Here is a 12,202-nt window from a genome sequence, read left to right on the forward strand (position 1 = left end):
TAATGGGTCATTCCTCAAGATCTTCTCATGCCATTATCATCTTAATCAGTTAAGGACCATAGTAAACAAGGCCAAACATTATGGAGTTTCTCCCCTTTAATATCTATTGGTCACTCTGGGAGGAGAGAAATAACAGGATTTTTGAAAGAAGAGCAAAACCATTGGAGGCTATCATTGGGAAAGACTGAAAACATTCTTGTGCAATAGACTATCATTATCAAAGAGTTCGTGGATTTTATCTATTTTTGTTGAGGCAAACTCTCCCTCTTTTTATTAATAAAATTACAATTTATGAATAATGGTAATAATAATAACAACAGTGCAAAAAGAAAAAAAAAAGAGAGAGAGAGAAAAAAAACCTCAATTACTATACCTTAGTAGATCCAAGGAATGTTTATCAGTGCTGGGATGCTGCTTGCCTTTAGAGCTCCCCTCAGGAATGGGCAACTTTAAGTGTCCATAAAGCACGTTTGCAATATCTGCAGCTGTATAAAGTGAAAAAGTCATGCCAGCAAGCTTGTAAGCTTCCTTCTCGAGTTCCATTAATTTTTTCCCTAATACTTTCCTTGCCCTAAGGCATCCTTCCATGTCAACACCTATTCCCCAGAGTTCCATATCTGCTAGGACATTAACCTACAAGAACATTGTATAGAACACACTTCAAAATATCCAATCTCTAATTAATTACAAAATATAGGTTCCTATAAGATAGAAGTAGAATGTTCCTGGTAAGAACCAATAGGGAAGCTTACCAGTGGGTTTTCAATGTTTGTAAGTGTTTCACTAAGTTCTTCAGAAACTAGTAACTTCCATAAAACAGAACCCAGGGCTCGTATTTGTGCAACACGACGGCAGCAACCATTATGTGCTGCTTTACGCATTTGATTCTTCCACCGTCCACTACGATTAGCAGCTGCAGCAACTTCACTGGATAACCTTTTCTTAACCTCCTGCCCAGTGATTATAGTTTCAGAAAGCAAGGCAAATTCTTTACAAGTAAACAGGTCCTACACTTACCAGATAGTTTTGAATAGATTGAAAATACCGAAAAGGTATCTACTTATCTAAGCAACAAACAAGGTGTTTGGTGCCATCATAGTTCTGTCTCATTTAGTTCCATAACATACTGTGTTGGTTGTTGACATTCTGTTGGGGCGTTGCTTGCAGGTTCTGGAACCAGCAATTCATGGTTTCCGATCAGAAAATCTCATAGAAAATTGAGCATGCTATTAACTCATGTTCTGGAAATACCACACCCATTTCTACCACAGTAAAAAACGCCTCAAAATGACCCATTCTAGTGTCTATTTGTCAAAACAATACTCAAAATTACCTTTTCAAGATTTGGATTGGAGCTCCTCTCCTCATCAGGCCAAAGCATCCATGATACAATAGACATGTCAATTCCATCTTGAAGATAAATTGGGGGCATCAATAAGTATGAGTTGTCTATTACTTCAATATCCACATCCTTCTGTATGGAGCTTAGACCAAACCTCTGAATAGAAATCCCAGGATTTTTAAGCACCTGAATTTGGACCTTTACATTCCAACTAATTTTTCTAACATTTCCCCTTCCCATGATCCTAGTTATTCTACTCCATCTGTGTTTAGCTGTTTCCCATCGATTAATCACATTGCTAGTTTCATTCACAGAATTGACTTCGTTTTTTCTAGTCAAAGTGGGCATGTCAATCAATGGTAGATCCTTTGATAAGTTGACATAGTACACAGGAGAATTTGTCCAACAGATGGCCATTCCATGAATTTCAAAAGGGACAATGGAGTTCAAGTCAGATCGCTTAGAGAAGTGAATATCAAAAAAGAACTCTTGAATTGTATCCCAAAGATCTAAGAAACAATCAAATCCACCAGGAATACAGCTTGCACTAATTGGACCTTTGTCATAAATGTTGGCATCAGCAGTGTTACCAATACTTCCTCTTTTTCTGTTCTCTTCCTGCTGTTCATGGTTAATATGCCAACTATGTGTACTGTCATTATAGCCAGCATTCTCCAACTTTGCAGAGGCAGGTGCAGGTACCCCAGGGTTTTGTGTATGGTTGTTATTTGCTGTAACATTAATACCAAGGAATTGAGAAGATCCTTCAATCTTTATTCCAATGTTACCATCATTAGAAGCAGATTGCATTGCATTAACTGAGTTTACTTCTTCAACCGAAGCATGTACGCTAGTATGTGATGTCCTTCCCAATATCTGCCCCTCAATTTTTGAGGCAATATCATCAGAAAACTGATTACCTATTGCATCTGGTGCAGTTGTAATATCTTGTACACCAACAATGCTGTTACCAGTGTCATCACCAGAAGATGTCCTTCCACCTTCTTGGACATTACCCCTAGATGTCGCCACTAATAATGGTCGAGAAAACTGAGGAACATCAAGTCCAAGTGATTTGAAAGCTGAAAAGGCTGCAGCTCTGGCCTCTTCGGCTTTGTCAAGAACAATTTTGCGGGCACCATTTTTAATCTTCTTGGCTACACCCATTTGTATCCGTCGCTGTGCTGAACCTTCTAAGCATACAATACTGAAATTGTTACTATAAAGGATACAACTGCAGTAAAAGAAATTTTGAACAGTAGTATTGCTCTTTTAACAAATGTTAACAAAAAATTAGGAAGATAAATAACATAGGAATCCCAATATAAATATATGCAGTGGTTTCACAATCAACTATCAACAGCCAAAGCAAAGAAATATATACTATGTTTTCAGAATCATTATAGAAAACACTTACTTGAATTGTATGTGTTACACATGGTAACATATACAGGGCATGAATCTCTGCAAGTATCACATGCTAGAAAAGGATGTGTGTAGGAAACCAAGTTTTCAGCCCAATTATCAAGCCTCATAGTCAACAAAGAATACTATTAAACAAAGTTACCATTTACCAATAAACATATTTCAGCCCCTGTATCTACAAATAAACTCAGGAAAAATACCATGTTCTTTTAGACAAAGTTCTCAAAGTGTATGATTTGATATGTGTATTTGTGTATGCACACACATCTATGTGTGTGTCTGCACATGCATACACAAAAAAACTTTAATAAGGAAAGATAAAATCAAAAGTTCAAAACTAAATCATCTAGGTAAGATGATTATTGCTCTTCGCAAAAAAAGAAGCATGCCAAATATTGCTCTTCACAAGGAAAGATGACTATGCCATAGAGATCCTGATCGAAAGAAAAAATAAACCCACTAGAAACCTACCATTGGAACTCCAAATATCTCATGGCAGATGTGTATCCAAGAAAAGAAAAAGAAAGCATTTTGGAAGAAGAAGCTATGCATTCATTTATCACCAGTACCATAAGTGAAAGAAATCAAAACATTTTAATTTATAAAAGGCTTTAGTTACCAACGCAAAAATAGCTAAAAACTATTGGAATTACCACTTGTGACCTATCACAGAACATTTTACCTTGTGCAGCCCATGATGAAGATTCAAAAAGAGCTTTAACTATTTCCGGAAGGGATGCCTCAGCAATGGCTAAAGGTGTACGCAAGCCAGCCTTATACAGTGCTCTAGCTCGAGAACCCTAAAGTAAAAATGAAATGCCTTGACATATAGCTAATCTTGAACTAATTATTAAGGGAATTGTACATCAAATAACAACTAAAAGTCATGATTAACTATTGCAAGAAGAATTAACTAATCACTCACAGAAAAATTAGAATTCCCACCTTAACATATGGGATAGTAGTAAGCTCTGCTATCTCTGCTCTCACTCCAAATGAAACTCTATTCTGAAACTTAGAAACCAAGCCCTCCAAATCATGCCAACCAAGTCTCTCACAGAACAAAGAAACCATTGAAGCAAACCTTCCAGCATTCTCTTGTAAGGCTTGAACCATTCCTCTAGCCACTTTAAAGGCTTCACAAACATCAGCAACAGGTGCCTCCTGCATGCCAGATTGTTACAAATACTCTGAAAACCATCCCATGCTTCCACACAGAACCAAATACAAGAGAACTGAGCAAAAAACCTTGTATGCCATATTGTTGCCAATAAATGACAATAATAATTAGAAGTTTGTAGAGAAGATGGGCCGAATGGCCCATAGACTGTCATTTCATGTTATGTTATGTTTCTCTCTCTGTTGTGGGCCTGGGCCTTATTCTGGGCCCATACTCTGTAATATTCTGTTTTTTTGTATTTTCCTGCTCACTCAAGGGCCTCTCTGTAATTTGTCAAAGATTAACTTATTAATAAGATGTTTAGAGTGTTAGAGAGGAGTAATGTTCGAACCTCTTACTCTCTAACACTCATTGCCGCCAGCTCTCTCTTCTCTTCCTCTCTTGTTTGTTCATTTTCTGGTTTGCATCTAATCTCAAACAGTTCCATACATCAAGTGAGCTGTTTTTCAACTTGGTATCAGAGCGGGCCATTGCTTGGCGTGTGGTTCTAGTTCAGCCAACTACATGAGGAGGTTCTAGGGCTGAAAGTTTACATTCATCCGCCTGGTTCTTGGAGGTCATTGGAGGGTGCCCAAGTTTCTATACACTTGGAGAAGGGTTCGGTGACCAGGAAGAATCAGAGAGCAAGTTGTTTGGCCTGATTTGAAATCAGAGAAAAGGACTTTCGAAGTTATCTCAAAGAACAAGTGTTCGGCCTGGTTTATAGTTCAAACCAGAGACTCTCTTGCTGTAAGTCTTTTCTAAGTCCTTTGCTGAGTTATTTTTTGTTGTTTGGGAGGACTATTAAGCATTCAAAGCCCACATACATTCGGCCCACTGTTGCTGGACTGTTTTTCTGGGTTGTTTTGGAAGTGCTATTCGGCTGATTATTGGTCTGCCGAGCTGCTGAAATTGATCTAAAACTAAGTGGCACTAGTCTCATCTTCATCCCAGCCTCTTCTTGGACCTATACTGAACACCTTGAAGTGATTTCTTCTAGTTAACAGTAGGCTGTTAACTACTGCACACTGAGTGTTCGACAAAAGGTCTCTTAAGGACTGTGGCCCTGTTTTCTTCTCTTTGGGACAACGGCTGTTGAGAACCTGAAATACCTTGTGATTGGAGGTTTGTTGGGTGTCCTTTAAAGGGTGAAACAGTAAAGAAAAAACTACCACCGAACTGGACTGTCACAGTAATCAAGTCTGAACTGATTCTGTGAGCTAGTTGTTGTTGCCTATTCAGCTCAAACTAAACTCATCAAGACCCCAGTACCTTGAGAAACCTATTAAAATCCTAATTGGAGCCTTTACATGATGGATTTCCCAAGCCTTGAAAACAAGAATGCTGCTGAATATGGACAGATTTTGGGAACCCCAACTGATTCTATGCTGGTTGTAACTACAGTTAAGCTTGATGGGACCAACTACTTGGCTTGTTCACAATCAGTGAAAATCCACATTTGTAACAAAGGAAAATGGGGTTTTATTTCTGGGAGCAAGAAAGCTCCTCCAGAGGATGATCCATCTTATGAGAGATGGGTACAAGAAAACTACACAGTGATTGGGTGGCTTGTGAACTCAATGCAGCCACAGATTAGTCAGCATTATCTATGGATGAACTCGGCTAAAGAAATCTGGGATAGTGTTGCAGAAACTTACTCCCAGAAGTTGAATGTTGCCAGAGCTTACAAACTGAGAAGTGATGTGAAGAATCTAAGACAGGGGGAGAAGTCACTTGCAGCATACTTCTCAACCCTAAAATCTATATGGCAAGAGATTGATTTGATAGAGGCCGTGACATGGGATACTCCTAAGGATGCTGAAACATATAGGAAATTGGTGGAAAGGAATAGGGTCTTTGAGTTCTTGACAGGGCTGAATTCTGAATATGACATTACAAAGCAAAACATCTTGTCCAAGGAAGATGTTTCATTGTCTCAAGCATATACTTTGGTCAGCAGTGAAGAAAGTAGGAGGCAAGTGCAGGTTCAAGGGGTCAGTATCAATGATCATTTTGCAAACATGGGAATCAAACCCAAAAGGGTTACAGGAGCTCCCAGTGGCACAGGAAAGAAGGAGGTGGTGTGTGAATATTGCAAAAAGCCGAAACACACTAAGGACAAGTGCTGGAAATTGCATCCCAGTCTTGTCCCTATCCGATTCCAGAAGAAGAATGACAGTAGAAAGACAGGAAGTGCACATATAGCCACAAGTACAGATACAGAGTTTGATTCTGCAAGTGCACAATTGGCAGTCATGAAAACTGAATATGAGAAGTTTGGAATGATGATCAGCCAGCTTGAAGGTGCATCTTCATCATCCAACCCTTCTGGAAGTCCAGCCACCACTGCATTTGCTCACTCAGGTATAAGGGCTTCTGCTAACCATGCATCTACCTCAGGTAATCCCAAAACCCCTTGGATCATTGACTCAGGTGCTTCTGATCACATGACCAACCTTTCCACTTTGTTTGTGTCATATGATTTGCTTCCTGGTCGTGACAAAATCACCTTAACTGATGGTTCTCTTGCCCCTATTTCTGGCAAGGGAATTGTCAAGCCTACAAACTCTTTACTCTTATCTTCCACTCTTCATGTACCTAAGTTAAATACCAATTTGTTATCTGTAAGTAGCTTGACCAAGTCATTGAATTGTTGTGTAACCTTTTTCCCTTCTCACTGTGTGTTTCAGGACCTGAAGTCTCGGAAGGTGATTGGGAGTGGCCATGAAGCGAATGGAATATACTTGCTCGACACCCCTGGCCAATGCTTTGATCATCCCAAGAATGTTGCTTTTGATTCTACTTCTTCAGAGTCTGTCAGTCAAATTATGTTGAGTCATTGTCGGTTGGGTCATTTACCTTTTTCTGCTTTAAGTCATTTGCTTCCCAAACTGTTTAAGGGAGTCAGTGTGTCCAGTCTCAATTGTGAGTCCTGTCAGTTGTCAAAGCATTGTAGAAAAAATTACCCTGTGAGCAATAAAAGATCATCTTTTCTTTTTCATATTGTACACTCTGATGTGTGGGGGCCTTACCACTTATCCTCTATGGGAGGCTACAAATACTTTATCCTGTTTATTGATGACTTTTCTAGATTCACTTGGATATACTTAATGAAATCCCGAGACGAAGTCCCGAGACTTGTGAGGCAATTTCATGAGCTTGTTTTAACTTAATTTGGTACCAGAATTAAGGTTTTCAGATCTGACACTGCAAAAGAGTATTTTGAGAAGAGCTTATCCTTGTATCTCACTGACATGGGGGTTAATAACCAAAGCTCCTGTGTTAGAACCCCTGAACAAAATGGAGTTGCTGAGAGGAAAAATAGACATATTGTTGAAGTTGCAAAGAGCCTTTTATTTGCCTCACATGTTCCCACAAGATTTTGGGGTGATGTTGTACTTACTGCTACCTATCTCATAAATCGCATGCCATCCAGGGTTTTAGGGTTTAAATCCCCCTTCAGTATTCTTCATCCAGATAAGGATCTCTTCCCAATTCCTCTTCGTGTGTTTGGTTGTACCTGTTATGTTCACATTCCAAGTGTGCAGAGACACAAGTTTGAACCAAAAGCCCACAAATGCATATTCCTTGGTTACTCCCCCACACAAAAGGGTTATTGTTGTTTTGATCCAAAGGCTGGCACCAGACATGTCTCTATGGATGTTACCTTTGATGAACTTTCTCCTTTTTATGGTTCCTCTCAGGAAGGACATTGTCAACAAGGGGAGAGTCTGTCACAAGCTTTTGCTCTTCCCCTTTCTGTCCCAGTTCAGTCTCTTGACAAATCTGTATCCTCACAAAATGAATCAAAGGAGGATCAGCCACTTCATTCCTCTTGTCCTAGTGCTCCTATTTCTTTACCTCCTCGTCCTACCCATAATCCCAAAGTGTATCAAAGGCAGAGATCCAGGAATGAGCAAATGGTTTCCCTTACAACAGATGAGGCTCATACCCTCCCAAACACAGATGAGATAACAGATATGCTTCAGCTCCCTTGGAATCCCCCTTCCCAGATCTTGATGTCCCCATTGCAGTTAGGAAAGGAAAGCGGAAGTGCACTGCACATTGCATTTCCAAACACCTTTCTTATGACCTACTTTCCCCTTCATATTGTGCCTACCTCTCTTCAGTTGCTTCTAACCCCATTCCTAGGTCTGTATCAGAAGCTCTTGGGATTCCAGAATGAAGAGATGCCATGCAGGCTGAAATGGATGCTCTACATGAAAATGGTACTTGGGAGGTGGTGGATTTGCTAGAAGGGAAGGATCTAGTTGGATGCAAGTGGGTTTTACCATTAAATACAGGGCAGATAGGACTATTGAGAGGTACAAGGCCAGACTTGTTGCAAAGGGCTACACACAGACATATGGGATTGACTATCTGGAGACTTTTGCCCCTGTTGCTAAGATGACATCTGTGAGGGTTCTTTTATCTCTGGCAGCTCACTTTGATTGGCCTCTCTATCAGTTAGATGTAAAAAATGCATTTCTGAATGGTGACTTACATGAAGAGGTCTACATGTGTCTTCCTCCAGGAATGTATGGGAAAGATATGCAAGGAAAGGTATGTAAACTGAAGAAATCTCTTTATGGCCTCAAACAATCTCCTAGAGCCTGGTTTGAGAGATTTAGAGCTGCACTTGTTAAATTCGGCTATGTTCAGACACAGTCAGATCATACTCTTTTTGTGAAGAAAAGTGGGTCTCTAGCAGTGTATCTCATTGTGTATGTTGATGACATTATAGTGACTGGTAATGATGCCTCAGGCATTCTGGGCCTTAAGTCTTTCATCCATACAGAATTTGAGATTAAGAATCTGGGGGAGTTGAGATATTTCCTTGGCATAGAAGTTGCCAGATCCAGGGATGGGATTCTTATTTCCCAGAGGAAATATGTTCTTGATTTGTTGTCTGAAACTGGAAAATTGGGTGCAAGACCAGCTGCAACTCCTATTGACATGAGTCACAAACTTTCAGCTTCGGATGGAACTTGTTGGAAGACAAAGGGGTCTTTCAGAGACTTCTTGGGAAGCTTTTGTACCTGTGCATGACCAGGCCAGATATTGCGTATGCTGTCAGTTGCATTAGCCAGTTCATGCATGCTCCTAGAGATACCCATATGGCAACAGCAGAACGGATTTTGTGCTATCTAAAAGGCTCTCCAGGAAAAGGAATTCTATTTGCCAAACATGGTCATCTGAAACTTGAAGCCTATACTGATGCTGATTGGGCTGGAAATATTGATGATAGAAGATCTACTTCAGAGTATTGCAGTCTGGTGGCTGGTAATGTTGTCTCTTGGAGGAGTAAGAAACAAACAGTTGTGGCTCGATCCTCCGTAGAAGCAGAATATAGAGCCATGGCACATGGAGTCTCGGAATTGTTGTGGCTAAGGTCCTTAATGGAAGAACTTGGGGTAGATCATGACAAACCTATGATGTTGTACTGTGATAATCAGGCTGCCATCAACATTGCTCACAACCCGGTACAACATGATAGAACCAAACATATTGAGGTTGATAGACACTTTATTCGTGAAAGAGTCTCCTCCGGTGAATGTGTCTTCCATTCATTACTTCTGAAGGACAATTGGCAGATTTTCTCACCAAGGGCATTTCCAAGGCAAGGCTTCAACATGACACTGGCAAGCTGGGCATGATTAACATCTATGCTCAGCTTGAGGGGGAGTGTAGAGAAGATGGGCCGAATGGCCCATAGACTGTCATTTCATGTTATGTTATGTTTCTCTCTCTGTTGTGGGCCTGGGCCTTATTCTGGGCCCATACTCTGTAATATTCTGTTTTTTTGTATTTTCCTGCTCACTCAAGGGCCTCTCTGTAATTTGTCAAAGATTAACTTATTAATAAGATGTTTAGAGTGTTAGAGAGGAGTAATGTTCGAACCTCTTACTCTCTAACACTCATTGACGCCAGCTCTCTCTTCTCTTCCTCTCTTGTTTGTTCATTTTCTGGTTTGCATCTAATCTCAAACAGTTCCATACATCAAGTGGGTTGTTTTTCAACTAAGTTCAAATCTATAGCATACACATTAATAAAGACAGAAGACCTACCAAGAGATATAGAAGAAAAATCAATTTCCCAAAATGTATCAAAGACATCCTTGAGAATGTATTTAATTATATATTTCCAAGTACCACAAGCATGATCAAGGATCTTGGAATGCATAATTCAATATCAAGTAGCTAAAAAAGAGAACCACCTAGAATATTTTTCTGTAAGACAAGAAAATCACCTGCACAAGTCTTGACAAGATGAGTGCCACATAAAAGCGTTTGCACACTCTAAGTACTTGTTCATCTGAAAGCATATTACTACAGTGTGGTCCTTTCCTATTCTCTCTTGACTTATTTGAGATGTGCAAAGGTGCACCATGGGCCATGCGCATCAAAAAAGGCTCTACTACCCCAACGCGATTACCAACAGACTGCAAGTCATGAATTTGTAAGAAAAATGTCAGTCATCTGCAATAACAGCAGATACATAGCAAAGGAAAAAAGTGAAAGTAGTTGAAGTACTTGCTCGTCAATAATTGTAATAATCCAAGCCACATGCAATTAGTATTACTCAATAGCATGGGGATTGGTACAGTAGTAAAGGGATTTCCGGTTTAAAAGAACCAAGAATGGTACACGTGGTTGCCTAATTGGTGGATCAATTTCAAAAGGCTCAATCTGACATGTTGTGTTTGTTGTAATAGCAATTCCATGTCCCAATTTTTCATCTTATGTTATCTGACTGAAATATTGATAACTTTAACAATTCATGTAAACAAAGGCAAGAGATGATTATGGGGGTACTTTGCATGGATCATGTGAAAAATCAAAAGGATTACCCATCAGAACAAGTGTATGATGGATTACATCATCCATCCAACTGGGAGGGAAGAGTGGTGGAGACATGGAAAGGGAAAAAACCATAGAAGAAGAAATCAAGTTTCTTCCAACACCAGTCCCAATGTCATAGAGTTAGGGTTTTTTTATTCAATAGGTTTAGGTTTATTTGAATTTTGCCAATTTCGGCACTGAACAGAGTGGTATGAAAAAACAGGATTCATGGAGCTAACCAACATGGTTAGGGCAAGGCTTAATTGGGTTAAGTTGAATTTTGTCAATCTCAGTATTTTAAGACTTCTTTTCCAATTTGTTAGTGTCTTAGTAATAAGGAAAATCATCTTAGAGGGTAATAATAGTTTCAAATGGCTTTTTTTTTATAATGTTATTAGAATTTTAAAGAGTTAAAAGTTCTAATCATGTCACTTTTCTTTTAACCAATTTTTCAGAGGCCAAAAAATTTATCGCATTTACATGATTTTGGTTTTAGAGACTTATGGTTGTTTTACTGATATGTTTCAGTCTGTACTGAGATTTTAGTCTTCCTATTTTCTTGATCCCTCATACAGTTGCTTTTGGTTGTTTAGTATTAGTAGGATTGGCAATGAAATGTTGGAATTGCTTAAAAGCCAATCCTTATATAAGAATTCCAATGGGTTTGCCTTAGTTCTAAAGCAATTAAAAGTTATTTTAGGTCATTTACCAATTGAGTTTGGAGTCTATAAAGGGGTATCTTAGCTTTCATGTTGAGTCTACAAATAGAGTCAACATAAATGAAATTAAAAAGTTGATTTTTTTATAAGCAAAAGATCATTAAAAAAGTTCAGTTTGGTGAATTCTATGTTGAGTCTATAAATAGTTTTTTATTGTTACCGTTGGGCTTCATTGATTATGATAAAAGAATGTTATGCACAGTGAACTTGGCTTCCTTGTTAGCCTTTGCCTGAACCACATACCCCCCCCCCATTGGCTGCGTTTGGAAGCGGTGTAAAACCTCATTGATGTAAAACTCCATCAATAGAGTTTCACACCGAACCGTAAGAATGTTCTGACCGTTGAGCTTCAAAAAACGCAGAATTTTACATCGATTTTATTGATGTAGAATATACATCAATAATCAATGTAAAACTTCACTTTAGATGAGGTTTTACATCGATTTACAATGTAAAACTCCACTCCATCCAAATGCCGATAAATCTGAACTGGGAGTCGAGTTTTACATTGATCTTGATTTACACTCCATCCAAATGCCAACAAAACCGAACCGGCGTAAACTTTTACATCACTTCCAAACGCAGCCTTTGTTATTACATACAGGTTCATTGGTAATTGGTTAAACCTGTTGCGCAAAACCCAGAAACACAGACAAGTGGCACAAGAAAATGAAGTAAAACAGAGATCAAGAGAAGCAAGAGAATAAAGGACACA

General features: G+C 39.1%; 1 protein-coding gene across 1 annotated transcript in view; it reads right to left on the reverse strand.

The window, feature by feature from the left end:
* LOC148842690 (MUS308 and mammalian DNA polymerase-like protein) overlaps positions 1-12,202 on the reverse strand; it is a 35,206-nt gene that overhangs the window by 8,817 nt on the left and 14,187 nt on the right. The window contains exons 14-19 of the mRNA XM_088959686.1: positions 10,177-10,368; positions 3,713-3,931; positions 3,450-3,567; positions 1,334-2,535; positions 753-950; positions 374-633 (exon numbers count right to left, since the gene is read on the reverse strand). Of these exons, the coding sequence (XP_088815812.1) occupies positions 374-633; positions 753-950; positions 1,334-2,535; positions 3,450-3,567; positions 3,713-3,931; positions 10,177-10,368 (2,189 nt within the window). The remainder of the gene's footprint in view (positions 1-373; positions 634-752; positions 951-1,333; positions 2,536-3,449; positions 3,568-3,712; positions 3,932-10,176; positions 10,369-12,202) is intronic.

This window comes from Nelumbo lutea, chromosome 8, assembly GCF_056320005.1.
Source record: "Nelumbo lutea isolate HS-2025 chromosome 8, American lotus-T2T, whole genome shotgun sequence".
NCBI lineage: Eukaryota > Viridiplantae > Streptophyta > Magnoliopsida > Proteales > Nelumbonaceae > Nelumbo > Nelumbo lutea.